This window comes from Podarcis raffonei, chromosome 15 (genome assembly GCF_027172205.1).
Source record: "Podarcis raffonei isolate rPodRaf1 chromosome 15, rPodRaf1.pri, whole genome shotgun sequence".
NCBI lineage: Eukaryota > Metazoa > Chordata > Lepidosauria > Squamata > Lacertidae > Podarcis > Podarcis raffonei.
Genome location: NC_070616.1, coordinates 16321931 through 16339322, shown reverse-complemented (window position 1 = coordinate 16339322; position 17392 = coordinate 16321931). Strand labels below are relative to the sequence as shown.

Below are 17392 nucleotides of genomic sequence, written 5' to 3'. Positions count from 1 at the left end.
GAGAGCCAGGCTCTGCCTCTTTGGGTCACCGTCCCAGCTGTTTTATTGCCAGATTGTTTTGGGTCGAGTCCTGAAGCCAACTAACTAACGTGGTCAAAAAAGCTGTTGTGGGCTTACTCTGGGTCCCCTTGAAGAAAGGGGCTTGTCTGCAGTTTCATGCTGAGCATCTCCCATAAGGTTCTGGTCTTTCATGTTCAAAAGCATCCTCCATCTTCTCAGCATATGTTTTCTTCTAAAGGGGTCTGCCAAGCATCCAGTATTTAGAAGCATTGCTGCCTCTGACCATGGAGGCAGAGCATACAGGTCATTGTGGCTAGTAGCTGTAGCCTTCTCCATGAATTTGCCCAATCCTCTTTAAAAGTCATCTAGGCTAGTTAGCTAAATGGAGCCTCCAGCTTTAGAGACAGTCTACCTCTGCATGCCGGTTATTGTAGGGAGCAGTGTCTAAGGAAGACTGCCTTGCTAACACCCTGCTTGGAGGCTTTCCTAGAAGCAGCTCTTTGGCATTGTGAACTAGGCAGACCCTCTCTCTGATGCAGGAGGCCTATTCTTCCTTTGGCGCATCTATGCCCCATTGCAACAGTCTGTCCTGTGACTGGGGAGTTTATATTCTATGTCATAATCTGAGCAGTTAGAAGTGAGGCAAGCCCCTTTGAGGCAGTGGCTGGTTGGTTGGTGGCAGAGTGCTTGGAATGGAGGGCGGACCCCACACACACACAGGGAGGGGGGAGGGGGATCTGCCTATCTTCACCTAATCCCGGCCACCCTTAATGAAGTGGGGAGTCTATTGACTTCCACCTCCATCCACCAGAGGAGTTGGCTGTGAGTCATTCGCTTGGGCAGCTTCCAGGCATTAAAAACAAACACTTGAGCTGCAGTGCGCATCACAGTGGGCTCTGAAGAGAAAAGGAGAGGTTAGCCCAGCATCCAGAGGAGACAAACCAAGGAGGGCTACGGAGGAGGAGAGGGAGGGCCAGGAGGTGGTGGGGTGGTGGACTGCCTCTGAGGAAGCCAGGTGGGACCCCCAGCCACCTTCTAATGACAACCTGGCCTTCAGCAGAGGGAGTTTGCAAAGGATGACCCACATGGAGCTACCACCTTGCAGGTGCCATGGGTATGGTGGTATGCTATGCCATGGGCAGCATGGGACATCTCTTCTGCTTAGACACCCCACCTGGCTGCACCCCAGGATCACCCCAGCCCCAGAACTTCTCCCCAAAGGACACACCCTCAACCGGCAAGTCAGGCAAGCCCCGCCCTGAGCAGAAGGCCATCCAAGGAGCCTCAGTGAGCAGCTGCCTTGCCAGTCAGGACGGGGAAAAAAGAGAGAAAAGTCTTGCATCACACAGTGCATGGTGAAACTGTGGTACTCCCACTGGAAGCAGTGATGGCCACCAACTTGGATGGCTTTAAAGAGGGTAAAGCAAATTCATGGAGGAGGAGGAGAGGGCTATTGATGGCTACTAGCCAGGATGGCTATGCTCTGCCTCCACGGTCAGAGACAGCACTGCTTCTGAATACCAGTTTATGGAAGCCACAGGAGGGGAGAGTGTTGCTCGTGTGCTCTGCTTAGGGGCTTCCCATTGGGGCATGTGGTTGGTCACTGTGAGACTAGGTGGCTCCAGCAGCCAGGCTCTTCCTATGGAACCTCCAGGTGCAGGTGCACTCTATCTAGATTCCTAGGTTCTTCGGGGTATTTAGCCACTGCGAGAGCAGAATTCTGGACTAGGTGGACTACTGGCCTGATCCTGAAGGGCTCTTCTTAGGTGGTCTGCCAGTGGGTGGGGATGGGGCCCTTCCGTGGCTGCCATTTGGTGTCTCTCCCCGCTCTGCTTGGACCCTTGGCTGGCCTCGCTCTGTCAATATTTCAGCTCCATGTCACTGGGGCGCTCTTGTCTTTGCAAGGGGGTGTCTGTTACGCTTCGCAGCTCCCTTCAGGGTTGTGACATTTGCGGTTTCTTCCTTCTGTCTTCCTTTGCCTCCACATGCTGCAGGAAATGCCACCCAGGAGGCCCAACCCTTTCAGAATTGCATGTTTACGTCTTCCCTGGCATGGAAAAAAAAGGTCTTTATTTTTGAATAGCGAAAGGAGCGGGTGTCAAAATGGGAGAACCACAAACGTTTCTCCTGTCCTTGGTTAGCGGAGCAGAACAAAATGGGGGGGGGGAGGAGGAGGAGAAGAGGAGATTTGTCCCCACAAGGAAATAAGAAGACAAGGAGCAAAAGGCCCTCAGTTTTCCATCTAGCTTCTTGGAAGAGGCACACCAGCCCACACCAGTTTGGCCTAAGACAGGGAGAAGTCTTGGTGGATTGGGAGGAGGCTAAGGAGATGGGGAGGCTACAAGAGAAACCCATTTCCACTCCAGTACTTGGGCGACCTGAGTCTTCCTGGACTCCAACATGAGTGAACCCCCCTTGAAAATGCAAACAGTGCCCGGTCTCTCTCCAGCCACCACTTCAACCTGCTGGATCAGACCAAGGGGCCCCACCCTGTTCTCAGTTCCTGACTGGATGCCCCAAAAGGGAAGCTAGCAAGCACAAGACCCCTCTCCCTTCCTGTGGTTTCCAGCAACTGGAATACAGCAATGTTATTGCCTCCGACAGTGGAGGCATGGCAGAGCCATTGGAGCTAGTAGCCATCGAGAACTCTCTCTCCTCCTTCATGAATTTGTCCGATCCTCTTAGAAAGCCATCCAAGTTGGTGGCCATCACTGCCTCCTGTGGGAGAGAGCCCCATATTTTAACTATGATGGGACGCGGGTGGCACTGTGGGTTAAATCACAGAGCCTAGAACTTGCCGATCAAAAGGTTGTCGGTTCGAATCCCCGCGACAGGGTGAGCTCCCGTTGCTCGGTCCCTGCTCCTGCCAACCTAGCAGTTCAAAAGCACGTCAAAGTGCAAGTAGATAAATAGGTACCGCTCCGGCGGGAAGGTAAACGGCGTTTCTGTGCATTGCTCTGGTTCACCAGAAGCGGCTTAGTCATGCTGGCCACATGACCCGGCCAGTAAAGCGAGATGAGCGCCGCAAGCCCAGAGTCGGTCATGACTGGACCTAATGGTCAGGGGTCCCTTTACCTTGCAAAGGTCTTCCTTTTCTCTGTCCAGCAAGGCAACTCTTCACTGCAGCTCCAGCTGCGGAAGCAGAGCAGAGCCCTTGTGGCTACTAGCCCTCAATAGTCATCTCTCTGTGTTTGTGGCGGGTGTGGGCTGTAAAAGGGGAGTGTTGGCGAAAGGTGAAGAGCCTGGCTTTCCATCCCATTCCTGCCATCCGTCCCCCTCCGTCCTCTCCCTTGCGCCTGGGCAGAGGCCTGTCCACCCGTCCCCACAATGCTGTAGCCTCCATCTGGTGAAGAGGCTGCAGCAGATGGATATAACTGGCAGGTTCTATTTTTAGCCAGGTGCAGCGCAAAGCCCAGGCTGTGGACTCTTCGGAGCGTAATGTGTGAATGAGAAGATGGTGTGTTCTCCCAAAGGCTGGGCTGGGCCGGCGGGCTTTAGTTTCCTGGTGCTAACCAGGCATTTGCTGCTGAGCTGAAAGGCATGGGCATTTCCTCAGCCCAGGGAGGGAGGGAGAGGAACATAGATTGCTTGTTGCCTTTCATTCTATTCAGACCATCGGGGTTCATCTAGCTCAGTACTGGTTACACTGGCAAGCAGCAGCAACTTTTCAGGGTCTCCAGCTGGGTTCTATGCCAGCTTCAGGGACCTTCTGCATGCAAGGCAGGTGCTCAGCCGCTCACCCTTCCAATGCAAAAGGAGCGCTTTATTTTGAGTGAGGCCACTGGCCTTTTTCTCCAGCAGCAGCGCCCATGGGGCCCTTCCAGGCCATTGACTCTCCAGATGCACAGCTTTTAATTTGGCAGCTGCTGCTGCAGCAGTGTCTCTTCCAGGGACCCTGATTTGTGTGTGTGTGTGTGTGTGGAGCCTTTTCTGATGCTGGGACGATGGTTTTTCTCCCTGTTAGCAGAGAACATCGGAGACTGCTGGATCAGGCCAGTGGCCCCTCTAGTCTAACATCCTGTTCTCACAATGGCCAACCAAAGGGTCAACCCTCCAGCAGGATCTGAGTACAAGAGCAATTTCCCCACCTTGAGGTTTCCAGCAATTGGCATTCAGAAGCATTTACTGAATCTCTGTGGAGGCAGAGCTGAAGGCATCATGGTTAGCAGCCACTCGTGGTAGCCACTGATTTGTCCAAACCTCTTTGAAAGTCACCCAAGTGGATAGTCCCTAAGAGATTCACCCACAGCCTACAGCAGCTGTGATGGTAGTCAGTATGGAAGCCACACTGGGGTGTGTGTGTGTGTGTTGGGCATGGCAGCTGCCCCAAGCAGGGAGATGTGCAGAGGAGGAAGGGGGCAGCATTTGGGGGAAGGGCTGCAGCTAAGGAATAGAGCATCAGCCAAAATTCAAGTCCTGGATTCTCCAGGTATGGCTGGGAGAGTGCTTGGAACCCTGGAAAGCCATTGCTGCCAGTCAGTGTAGACAGTTGGCTCCTTACCTCTCTCGCCCTGACCTAGCCACTGTGATCCACGTGACGGTCACCTCCAGACTGGATTATTGTAACTCACTCTACGTGGGGCTGCCCTTGAGACTGACCCAGAAACTCCAGCGGGTGCAGAACGCCGCAGTGAGACTCCTTACGGGGTCCTTGCCATGGGATCACATTCACCCGCTGCACTGGCTCCCGGTGGAGTACAGGATCAGGTTCAAGGTGCTGGTTTTAACCTTTAAAGCCCAATACGACCTAGGGCCCTCGTACCTACAGGACCGCCTCTCCTGGTATGTCCCACGGAGGACCTCACGGTCTTCAAATAAAAACATCTTGGAGATCCCGGGCCACAGGGAGGTTAGGCTGGCCTCAACCAGAGCCAGGGCTTTTTCGGCCGTAGCCCCGATCTGGTGGTATTCTCTGTCACAAGAGACTAGGGCCCTGAGGGACTTGACATCTTTCCGCAGGGCCAGCAAGACAGAGCTGTTCCACCAGGCCTTTGGCCATGGCACAGTCTTCTGTAATCCTCATAGAACTCTAGCCCAATGGTTGCCATTAATTTGACTCTGAATTGATTTTAGAATGCATTTCAATTAATTGATTGTGATTTTATGTAAACTGTGTTGTTTTTACTGTTGTTAGCCGCTCTGAGCCCTGCTTCGGCTGGGGAGGGTGGGCTATAAATAAATAAAAATATTATTATTACTGAGCTAGATAGGAAACTGGTTTGACTCAGTATAGCAGCTTCCTATGTTCCACCTCATGGTCGGAGGGAGGCAGCTGCTGTCAAGCCCGTTTTCCAATGAGGTTGGACCTCGATGCTGCCTCAATGGCACCGGGTCGAGGGGTGGTGGGGTCTTTGTGGGAGGGAGAGCGACATCTCTTTCCCAGATAGCTGCTGCTGCGGAGATGCCTTCTCCTCCTTTGGCAAAGGTGAGGCAGATGGAGACCTGCCTCAGTTTCCCTGGCAGAAGGAAGCTGGAACGCCCGACGCAATTTTTGTGAGTGGAGAGGTGAAAAGGGGGGGGGGGTAAAAAAGTCATTTCCGGAACGACGGGGCGGGGGGGCTGTCTTGTCTTCCGCCCACTGGGCCAATCAGTAGAAAAGGGGTGCACATGTTTGCGGGAGGCCTGCACTGCTGATTCCTCGCACCGAGTTCCACCCGTCAGGGATTCTTGAGCTACGATTCCTGCATTGAAGGGGTTGGACTAGATGAGCCTTGGGTGTCCCTTCCAACTCTACAATTCTATGAGAAACGGCAGGAGCTCCCACCCCCTTGCGCTTTAGACGCAGGACTGAGAGCCGGGAACGGGGGATTAGTGAAACCTCACCCCCCCCAAGTTTCTACCCCAGCTCCAGGCACAGCAGGAGCGGGGTATGTGTGTCCTCGAAGACAGTTGACCCCCCCCCCCCCGCCACACGCTGCCAATTGGCTGCGGCGCCTTTAAATACGGAGGCGGCGGGAGGGGGGGAGAGCGCGGCGGCGGCGCCTCTCCTTCTCCTTCTCCAGCCCGGGCGAGGAGCGCGACGCAGCTCCAGCGCTGGAGAGCGGAGGGAGGCCGGAGGCGATGGCGACAGACCCGCCGCAGCCGCGCCCAGGTGAGCTGCCACCGCATGGCCCAAAACGGAGGGAGGGGGAGCCTGCTATGGTGGAGCGGCTCCTGAGCACGTGCAGAGCGCGGCGAGCCAGGGGAGGCGCCCGACTTGACCTTCTGCATACCTGCAGCCCCCCGCACCCGCAAGAGGGTCCCGTTTGCAAATCAGGCGGCGCCCTGGAACAGGGGAGGGGGAAGAGCGCCCTGATGGAGCGAGGACGCCAAACATGTGCAGAGGGCCTTCTGCCCCTCTGCCGCTCTGGAATCGCAGTCAGCTTGGACTCCTCCCTCCTTTAGCCATTGACAGAAACGGTGATTGCTGCTGCTGCTGCTGCGTCTCTCTCTCTCCCCTCGTAAAATACCCCACCATCCTGGCTGCATCAAGCGCTCTCGGGCCGCCATCTCCGCCCCTCATCGCTTCTCCGCCCCCAGGTAGCTTCTGCCCCACGTTGTCTCGAGCTCTCGTGGTGGTGCGAGTCATAGGAGCCAACTCCCGGGGGCCGAGGTCCCTTCGCTCCCCACCCTAAAATATTTGAGGGGGTCGGCCCTCCCCCCAAGTTGATGGGCATTACCATTCAAATCGTGTGGGTGCACCCCGTCATGTGATCAATTATTTTATGCAAGTTGGCACCCCTGGTGGGAGTCTTCTGGAGCACCCACCGCGAATCTCCGGGAACGAAGGCTAGACTAGCAGCAGCAGCCCTGGCACGACGCCGGGCTCTCGCCAGCAGCCTTTACTCGTTTCCCAGCCTTTGCGGGAGTCCCTCTTCCCCACAGCAGTAAAGGCGTTATTTTACTCTACCAATCCCCCGATCTCCATTTGGAGGGCCAAATGAGAGGCTTTTCCCGCTGCGTTCTCGCTTTGGGGCCAACTTCGAGTTTCTGCTTGGTGACAGCGGGGCTTGCCCCGCGGAACTCCCTGCTCCGTGAAGTTAGGCAGATTCCCTAAACGCGGGGCGACGTTTCCCCATGTTCTTACAGACGTTATATTTGCAAAAGGCGCTGACTCCTTGGCCTCATATCTGTTCAGGACAGCTTTTACCCGATATGGTTTTATCCTTGAATGCTGCTGTGGAATTATTGTGCTGCTTAGCGGTGTATAAATACTTCCGACATCTTTTCTGCTCTCCCCACCCTCCACATGGGTTGCAAAATGCCTTTGTGGGGCTGATCCCCCCTCCCCCTGCTCCTGGAATGAACGAGGCTTGACTCTTCCTAAGCAGACAGGGAGCAAGCTGGCGGGTGTGTGGCGGAAGACCTGTGGTTCTGGCAGTTGCAAGGGGACTTCCTGACACTGTTGTGGGTGCTTTGTGCAAAGGGGTGAAGGTTTGGAGCCAGAAGGCCACTGTCCACGGTGGGGCTGCGTGGGCTGGGGGCTGCTTTTGGCGGCGGCGGCGAGCATAAGGCGCCTATCCAGGCTAGCACGGTGTGGTCTGCCTGCCTGGGCCGAGAGGGCTACTTGCCACTCTGGGCCACAGCTTGCCAGGACTGCTCTGAGTCTGCCTTGGGGCCAGTATCTCCCCAAAGCTCTGGAGAGACGTCTTCCTCTGTTGCGTCCCGTCCATTCTGCTGCTGTTCTGTAGCCTGAGCAGAGGAAATGTTCCAGCGAGTGTGGAAGGAAGGAAGGAAGCCTGCGCTGGCAGGTCTCTTAAGTCTCCTCAATTCCACCCGCCTGATGCAAAGCCTAATTGGGGATGGGGGTGGTTTGTAGATGCATAATGGCTACGTGCTTCTCTGAGCGCCGGAGAAGTTCTATCCGTCGCGCCCCTGCTGGGCTTGGCCTCCTCCGGACGAAAGCGGAGGGGGAAGTCAGGCTATCTTTGTAACAGCTGAGCACGGAGGAGGCAAATCCCTCAGCAGGCAGAGGCCCCACTGAGAACCTCCCTCGCCCGCACCCTACGGCTTTCCAACAGGTCTCTGTCTCTCCACAAACTCAGACTATGAAACTGGCTCACATCTGGGGCGGGGGTCACTTTCCAAGCCCCTGGTGGATCCTCCTTTTGAAAAAGCAGAGGGTGGGTGGGGAGCGATTCCTCCTGCCAAAGATCCTTCCTCCTCTTTGGCTTGCTGAGCTCACATCCACCAGTCGCCCTTCCAGAGATCAAGATGGCCAGGATCGTAAAAGGTAGTGTTGGTTCCTAGCTCTGTCACAGGAGATACTGGATGGGCAGTTCAGCCATGCAGGCATCCTGCTATGGAAGGAGCCCCCATGGACAAGGCTGAGCTGTGGCCCTGGAGCACAATGCAAAGGCTGTGGCTCCCAAAGTGTGTGGTTACATCCCACCTACCCACCCCCTGGAAGGGGGAGAATGGGATTACCTGGGAGGGTGCCAGGAGGGCACTGAAGGTGTCAGTGCCTATCAGACTTGAAAAGCTGGTATCGCTTTGCAGTTGCTGAATTGATTAAACTAAATGGTTTTAATTGGATTTTGAATGAATGTGCAATTAATTGTTACTCTTTCAAATGTTATTGCATTGCTGTCTTTCTCAGTGGGGTATGCAGACTTCTGAGTAATGTTTCTTATAGGGCAGTCTGCAGGAGTTTAGAGAAGCCAGGGGGCAGTGGGATGAGAAAGGGGTCAGTTGTGTTGGTGCAGGGAGGTCTGTTTCCCACTCTGTTGCCAGAACTTTACTCTGTCTCTCTGGTTCATCTCTGAGCAGCTGCTGTTTCACGCTAAGGGCTTCCTCCGTCTTCCATCTCATTATTTTGCACCCTAAGTGTACAATCACCATTCGCTGTCAGTTATAGGATGTCCCTGCGTCATTCCTTTGAAGAACCACATTTGTAGCAAAGAGATGGCCTTTTTCACACACACACACACACACACACACACACACACACACACACACACTTTTTGGGGGGGCTGCAGGGGAGGATGCCCCAGCCTCCTCCAGCCCTTGCTTTCATGGGGATTGAGCCAACTGGTGTAGGATGAGTGTGCAAGTGTGTCAGGTTACCTGATGATTCTGGGAGCATCATGGGGCCAGGCCGTTGTGGCTGCAGCAGATGTCTTCAGGAGGGCAGGTCCTGACGCAGGGGATTCCAATTGCAAGAAAGGAATTTTGACTCAAGCTATTTGATGCTGGATCTGGGAGGGTAGTGGGTGCTCCTAAGAGGTTCATCATCAGAGGCTGGCCGGCCATCTCCTCTCCAGGATGCTATAGTAGTGGGTGCATTTCCTGTGCTGCCCAGGGGTTGAGCTGGATGACCTTTGAGGGACCTTCCAACACTATAATTCTATTGTATTTTTAAAAAGCATTTCTTGTTCATGCCATTAGAGGTCAAGAGCTTAGTCTGTGCTCATCTGCCTTGCAAAACAAGAAAAGTGGGGGTGGACATCTTCCTCATTTTATTAAACGTTTTCTTTCTTTTTTCTTTTAACTAGTAGTCTCCTCCTCCTTGATTCTTGTTTCGAAGGAGGAAGAACAGCTCCTGGGCGAAAGTGCAAAGGAGAAAAAAGCATGCCACATTTTGACTTTGCCGGGATTTCTGGCCAGTCTCTGCCTGCATCCTTCTTGTCGGCTTTCAGGAAGGGGAGCCTCTTTACATAATGTGGCTTTTATTTTATTTTTTGCTCCAAGGGTTTTGCTTTGACCTCGCAGAACAGGAAATACTGCTTGTGCTCCAAACTTTCCTAGGAGGAACGGGAAGGCGGAATCTGCCTGGGCAAAGGAGGGTGGTTTGCTCCTGCCTTTGGGATGGCAGCAGCAGGGAGAAAGTGTGTGTGTGTGTTGGGCGAGAGGAGGGGAGAGACAACTCAATCTGTTTTCTGTTAATTTGGATGGAAATGAATTCTTCCTCCAGTAATTGACTGCTAATAGGATTGGACTTGGAAAGCTATTGATGGCTAGATGGCTATGCGCTGCCTCCACAGGCAGCAATGCTCCTGAACACCAGTTGCTGGAAACCACCGGAGGAGAGAATTGGGCTTGCGCTCAGGTCCTGTTTGCGGGTTTCCCCATAATGGGCATCTGGTTGGCCACTGTGAGAACAGGATGCTGAATTAGTTAGCACCCCTTTGGCCTGATCCAGCAGGATCGTCTTATGTTCTTAAGCTGCACCAGTCGTCCCTAGGTGAAGTCTGCTGAGCCACTGGCCACAAACCCTTAACCAGAATAAAGGGGTCATTTCCCTCTGACTGGTCAACACAGATGAGTTTCTGCCTGATGAAGAGAGGCAAGAGGAGGAAAGGGGGAAAGAGCAGCAGCCCCCGTCTCCAAAGACAGACCCCAGACAGCATTCCACTTCCCTTTAGACAGGCAGGTAAGGATGGCTGCTTGCAGCCCAAAAGAAGCTTTGCAGTTCTGCCCCTGAGTGCGACTGACCTGCAATGATGTACCACCAAACCACCTTCTGCCCAACCTGCTGTATCCAACTCCATCACAGGCAAATGCACTCGAAATCTTAAGGACATGAGCAGAGCCTGCTGGATTAGGCCGGTGGCCCATCTAGTCCAGCATCCTGTTCTTACAGTGCCTCCCCCCCCATGCCTATCAGGGGAAGTCTGCAAGCAGCACAAGAGCCCTTTCCCCTCCTGCATTCTCCAGCTTTTCTCTAGTGGATATAGAAAAACGCTCCTCCCTCTCTCATCGCACCAGAAATCGCGGGCATCCCACGAAGCTGGACGTTGGAAGGTTCAGGACAAGAAAGAAGAAAGCCTTTCCTCACGCAGAGCAGAGTTAAACTGTGGAACTCCCTCCCACTGGAGGCAGTGTGATGGCCACCAACTTGGATAGCTTTGAAAGAGGGTTAGACCAGGGCTGGCCCAAGGCATTTTGGCACCACACAACGATGCTCCTCTAAAACGGCCAGGGACGAGTGGAGGGTGGAGATCTACACCAGGAACAAGAGTGGCGGGTAAAGATTCTCAGAAATAGGTGGGTGGGGGGAGACTAGCAGGGCCTCCTGTTCACAGAGGGGCTGCTGAGAAGGCAAGGTGTGTGCGGCCACTAGCACCGTGGAAGCAGTGCTGGGCAATGCATTCATTGGAGGCTGGACCTGCCACTCCTGTGGATGCTGTCGCCTGAGAGGCAGTTGCCTCATCTTGCCTCATGGTGGGCTGGCCCTGGGGTAGACAAGTCCATGGAGGATGGAGATGGCTGTCAACTAGCCATGGTGGCTGTCTTCCCCCCTCCACAGTCAGATGCAGCAATGCCTCTGAATACTAGTTTTTGGAGTGGAGGGGAGAGGGCTCTTGTGCTGGGGTCTTGGCTCATTGGGGGCAGCTGGTTGACTTCTGTGAATACAGGATGCTGGGCTAGATTGGCCTCATCCAGGAGCCTCTTCTTATGTTCTTAAAAGGCAATGAGGACCACATCTGCCCACCCAAGGAAGTGGAGCCCCACAGAAACCCCCTTGCCACGTTCTGACCCCCTCTCTTTCTGCCCCGCTGCTGTTCTGGGTTTTTAAAAGCCCTCTAGGAAATAAAATGGCAATGCTTGTTTTGACTGGAGATGGCATAGGGTGTGGACTGATGAGCAATTACTCTCTCCTACCTCCCACTGGAACTCACTGGGTGGGTGGGGAGATTGCCCGCCTCCGCCCTCTGCTGGGCTCAGGGCCAAAGCCTCTAGTGTGTGCTGCGGGTTGATTTAATTTTAAAGACTTTTAAGATGGTTTAATAGGAGGCAGGTTGATTGCATTGCCTTCAGCTCTACAGGGAAACCCTGGGGACTTGGTGCTGCTGCTGCATGTGGGGACCTCTTGTGGCCCAGCTGGGAAGCACATCCCATGCAGTCGTGAATCCCAGCCTCCCTTTGAAAAGGCCCCAAACTGCCTGCTGGCCTGCCTATTAGGGCAAATCCACCTTTAATGTGCACCCCACACACATTTAAATCACATGACCTCCCCCAAGGAATTCTGGGAATGGTAGGTTGTTAAGGCTACTGGGAGTCAAAACTCATTTGAGGGGGCAACTACAGTTACCAGGATTCTTGCGGGGGGGCATGATTTTTATTTTTATTTATTTCATAAAATTTATACACTGCTTCATTGTAAAAAAAAAACCCAACAACCCTCAAAGCAGTTTATATATATATATAAAAGAAGTTTATCACTAAGAGAAACTAACAAATACTTTAAAACTTTCAAAAAGTTAAAATAGCAGTAGACTAAAAACAGATCGAGGCTCTCAACAACTTCCTAAACATCTGGACGGAACTGTTTTTAGCCGGTACTGAAAAGAGTTCAGTGAAGGCACCTGCCTGTTGTCAAGAGGCAGGGAGTTCCAAAGGGCAGGAGCTGCCATACTACAGGACCAATTGCTTACAAATGTGGAATGGGTATTATGTGGCAGCTGTAACACTGCTCAGTTCTGCTGATTGAAATTGTTAAGTAGGTGTATATGGGGTGAGGAGATTTTGCAGGTAAACAAGTCCCATGTTGCTAAGGGCTTTAAATGTGCACCTGATGTTTTTTAAATGTATGGTGTGGATGTGCTCATTGTGTGAATAGTTGCCAGGCTCCCCCTCCAACCCATCACAGTAGCTCGCATGGCCAGTGTTCAGGGATGGTGATGCTGGAGTTGCTGGTGATGGGAGTTGTTGCAGGGGCACATATTCCCCCGCTAGAAAAGGCAGAATGGGGAGGTTGGAAAAGTGGAACCCTATCAGCATTTGCAGGATTTGTTCCTGGCTTTGGTGGTAGAATCAAGTCTGAATCCCTGAATCTTTCAGGCTTTTGTAAAAAAGCAGTTCTAGGCTGGAGGGGGAGAACAGCGATGCCTCTGAACGGTCGTGGAGGTAGCAGGGATGGGGAGAGACTCTTTAAGAAATGGAGGATCCATTGCCCTGATCGCCACATCAAATTGGGGTTTTGCAGCTAAATTTAGTGCTTTCTGTCTCCCTATGTTTTGGGATGCTTTCTACCTTTGGCCCGCCAGAAGTTGCTAGATTACATTTACAACTCCCATCATGAGAACCTAAGAAGAACCCTGCTGGATCAGGCCAATGGCCCATCTAGTCCAGCATCCTGTTTCCACAGTGGCCAACTAGATGCCTGTGGGAAGCCCCAAAACAGGATTTGAGTTAAGAGCAACTCTCTCTCTTCTGCCTTGGTCCGACCACACCTGGAGTCCTGTATCCAATTCTGGGCACCACCATTTAAGGAGGATATTGACAAGCTGGAACGTGTGCAGACGAGGTCAACCGAGTTGACGATAGAAAAGTTTTCTAGTTTCTAAGCTAGCTGACAAAGATTGTCAAGGCCAAGCCTTACGAGGAATAAGGTGTGTTGGGTGTGTTTAGCCTGGGGAGAAGAAGACAAGAGAGGTGACATGACAGCCACCTTCCAATATCTCAAGGGCTGTCACGTGGGAAGATGGAGCCAGCTTCTTTTCTCTTGCTCCAGAGGGGAGGACTTGAACCAATGGATTCAGTTGACAAGGAAGGAGATTCCGGATCAACATTAAGAAGAACTTTCTGACAGTAAGAGCCATTCAGCTGTGGAACGGGCTCCTTGGGAAGGTGGTGGACACTCCTGCGTGGGATGATTTTGAAGAGATATTGGATGACAATTTGTCAGGGATTCTGATTCCTGCATCGTAGGGTCAGACTAGATGGCCACTGGGTTCCCTTCCAGCTCTACAGTTGGTTTCCGGTAACTGATATTCAGGGGGAAAAATTCTGCCCCAGGGTCAATGGCCATGGGGGATGGGAGTCTAGCATCATCTGGGGGGCTCAGATTCCCACCAGTGCCAGTGTTGGGGCTTGTCTCCTTGTGGCTTTCACCCCACCCCCAAATAACATTTAATTTTGTTCTGTATCTCGCTGCCCCAGTTGCATCGCTGCAATGGTGGTGCTCCTGAGCACCCCCTCCCACCACCGTCTGCTGGGCTTCTTGCCTCCTGCACTAGTGGTGATATTTGAAGGGAGCCCAGTGCGCAGGCACCTCCCTGCACGGGAGAGAGAAAATAGCTCTGGGAAAATAAACATTAGTTCAGGGTGTTTGGAAGCCTGGCGGCCTGGCTAGACGCCAGTGGCGCTCAGCTCTCTCTCTCTCTCTCCTGGCTGGCATTGTGTCCGTCAGCGGAGCGAGCTCTGAAGGAGGCGCCTTGTCTGCCCAAGGCAGAAAATGAGGCGTGGGGCTTCTGGAGAGTCTGTGACCTTCTCCATCCCGAAGGAGTTTGAGCAGCCCATTTGTGTCTCCCTTGACAGCCGCCTTCAAAGGGAAGGTCGATGGGCCGCTTGCAATGGCTAAACGGGCTTTGCACCCTCTCCAGAAACTTGGAAGGATTTAAAAACAGGATTGGACACATTCACGGAGGCCGAGAAGGCTGCTGCTAGCCATGATGGCAATGCTTTCTGCCTCCACAGGCAGAGCAATGCTTCTGAATACCAGTTGCTAGAAGCCATGGAGGGGGGTGGGTCTTGTGCTTGTGGGTTTCCCATAAGGGGCATCTGGTTGGCAACTTTGAGAACAGGGTGCTGGATGAGAAGGACCATTGGCCTAATCCAGGGAGGACTCTTCTGATGCTCTTATAGAACCTTCAGGCCCAGAGGCAGTCTGTCTAGATTCCTAGATTGTTAGATGAGTGAGAAGCAGCATAATTAAAAAAAAAAATCATGAAATTGTGCAGGGCATAATCTTTTGTAATACCAGAACGCTCGGACATCTAATGAAGCTGAATGTTGGGAGATTCAGGACAGACAAAATAAAGTCCATGCAGTGCAGACTTAATCTGCGGAACTCCCTCCCACAGGAGGCAGTGATGGCCACCAACTTGGATGGCTTTAGGAAAAGGTAAAGGGACCCCTGACCATTAGGTCTAGTTGTGGCCGACTCTGGGGTTGCGGCGCTCATCTCGCTTTACTGGCCAAGGGAGCCAGCGTACAGCTTCCAGGTCATGTGGCCAGCATGACTAAGCCGCTTCTGGCGAACCAGAGCAGTGCACGGAAACGCTGTTTACCTTCCCGCCGGAGCGGTACCTATTTATCTACTTGCACTTTGACGTGCTTTCGAACTGCTAGGTTGGCAGGAGCAGGGACCAAGCAACAGGAGCTCACCCCTGGAGCTCACCCCGTTGCGGGGATTCGAACCGCTGACCTTCTGATCGCCAAGTCCTAGGCTCTGTGGTTTAACCCACAGTTTAACCCACAGTGCCACCCGTGTCGTGGATGGCTTTAGAAGGGGGTTAAACAAATTCTTGGAGGAGGAGAGGCTATCAATGGCTACTTGCCACGATGGGTATGCACTGCAGCCATCATCTGAAGCAGGGATGCTTCTGAATACCAGTTGCTGGAAGACACAGGAGGGGAGAGTGGTGGTCTTCTGCTTCAGTCCTGCTTGTGGGCTTTGCTTTGGGCTAGCTGGTTGGTCAGTATGCTGGGCCAGATGGCCTGATTCAGCAGGGCACTTGTTAGGAGCAAATGTCCACACAAAGCCAGAAAGACCTGGAAATGCTTGGTTCATGAAGGAAGCCCATTCATCCGAATTGCGCGTGTGTTGAAAGTGAAATACTACATTTTGTGCAGAACCACATAAAACATATTTATTTCATTCAATTCATACACTGTTTGATTGCAAAAACAAACAAACCTCAAAGCAGTGTACAAAAAGACAAAATAAGACAACAAAGAGAGAGAAAATTACAGTAGCTTAAAGCATGCAAAAAGTTTAAAGAATAAAATGGGTCAAAATTCATACCAGCTTTCTAAACTAGTCTGAATGAGAATGTGTTGAGCAGGTGCCCCAAAGAGAACAGCGAAGGCGCCTGCTTGATTTCAATAGGCAGAGAGTTCCAAAGTGTAGATGCCGCCACACTAAATTGTAGAGGATGCCCCCTTTCCACTGGCTTTCCCCCTCCTGTCGTAGGCCCTGCCAGGGACAAAAGAAGGGGTGCTTAGCTTTCCTTTCTTCCTCCCCTCTCTTCCTTCTCCCCCTCCTTCCCTGCCCCCTCTGAACTGGGAGTGAAGCTGCATCACCAGCACCCGAATTAGCCCCTGATGTCACCCTGGAAGTTGGCGCTGTGCTCCAGAACGCAGCCACTCCTTGCGTCAGCCGCGGCTCATTGACATTCTCTCTGGTGCTTCCCTCTCCCCTCCTCAGCATGCGCCGTTGCTGCCAGGTCTATTTTTAGCTCCACAGGTTTGAGCAGAATGAGGCCTCTCCATCACAACTTCAGCCTCCCCCTCCCCAACTTCTGCTTGCCTCGTCCCCATCTTCAACACAAGGGAAGAGACTCCACACACTCTCTTAGTGTTAATTTATTGCCTTGAGAGCTCCACCTTTTTCTCCCCAAGGAGCTCCAGGCGGTGTATGTGGTTCTTCCCCCCCATCTCAATTAATCCCCACAGCAAACCTGTGAGGTAGGCTAGGCTGAGAGGCAGCGACTGGCTCCCCAAGGTAACCAAGCGAGCTTCGTGGCAGAATGGTGGATTTGAACCCTGATCTCTCCCAGGTCCTAGTCCGACACTCTGACTGATACCAATGGGAACATGTGATTCAGTTGTGACTTGTTTGTCAATGGTAAAAATTAAGCACTGAAAGAGGATAGGACAACTATCATCCTTTCCTTAGCAGTGATAAGGACCCTGAAGTCTCTCCTTGCCCCATCCACAATAAATACCCTGCAATTAAGAAGCCCATTATGTGCTTGTGGGGGTCCCCCCATCTCCCTGTTGTAATGCGGAATAGCATCCTTGCCAAGTCTGGATGGCCCTGAGATGAGAGTCTGGAAATCACCAGAGAGTTTATAAAATTTTGCATGGCCCAGAGAGAGTGCTTGTCCTCTTGTAAGGACGCCAGTGCAGACCTTGCCTGAGGTCTGGGATGGGAGTCTTGTTCTTGGCATGATGGTATAAGTCATGGGTAGGCAAACTAAGGCTTGGGGGCCGGATCCGGCCCAATCGCCTTCTAAATCTGGCCAGATCTGGGAATCCGTGTGTTTTTACATGAGTAGAATGTGAGCTTTTATTTAAAATGCATCCCTGGGTTATTTGTGGGGCATAGGAATTCGTTCCCCCCCTCTTTTCCCCCAAAATATAGTCTGGCCCCCCCACAAGGTCTGAGGAACAGTGGACCAGCCCCCTGCTGAAAAAGTTTGCTGACCCCTGGCGTAAGTCCAGCAGGGCTCCCCAGCCGGCTAAGCCCTCCGAGGCTCAGAGCAAGTGGATCTGGCTGCCCACCCCTCTGCAAGGGTATGTAAGGACATGGTCATCTTGTCGAGCTCAGGTGGACATCCAATCTTGTTGAATGGTGTGAAGAGTCATCTTTGCCTGTTGAGGTCAAAGGCCTTTGTCAATTCTATGAAGGCGATGTATGAGGGACATCTCTGCTCTGGGCATTCCTCCTGCAGCTGCTGCAGTG

The 17392-nt window shown here is 52.7% G+C and overlaps 2 protein-coding genes across 3 annotated transcripts in view; both read left to right on the top strand.

Moving 5' to 3' along the window:
* Positions 1–17392, top strand: part of HIP1 (huntingtin interacting protein 1) — a 315500-nt gene that overhangs the window by 9485 nt on the left and 288623 nt on the right. The gene's annotated exons all lie outside the window — the stretch shown is intronic.
* Positions 5982–17392, top strand: part of PITPNM3 (PITPNM family member 3) — a 66919-nt gene continuing 55508 nt past the window's right edge. The window contains exons 1-2 of one of the 2 annotated variants that reach the window (XM_053367145.1): positions 6022–6091; positions 10240–10351. In XM_053367145.1, coding sequence (XP_053223120.1) covers positions 10240–10351 — 112 coding nt within the window. In that variant the 5' untranslated portion in view covers positions 6022–6091. Of the gene's footprint in view, positions 6092–10239; positions 10352–17392 lie in introns of both variants that reach the window. The other variant, XM_053367146.1, reaches the window with a different exon arrangement.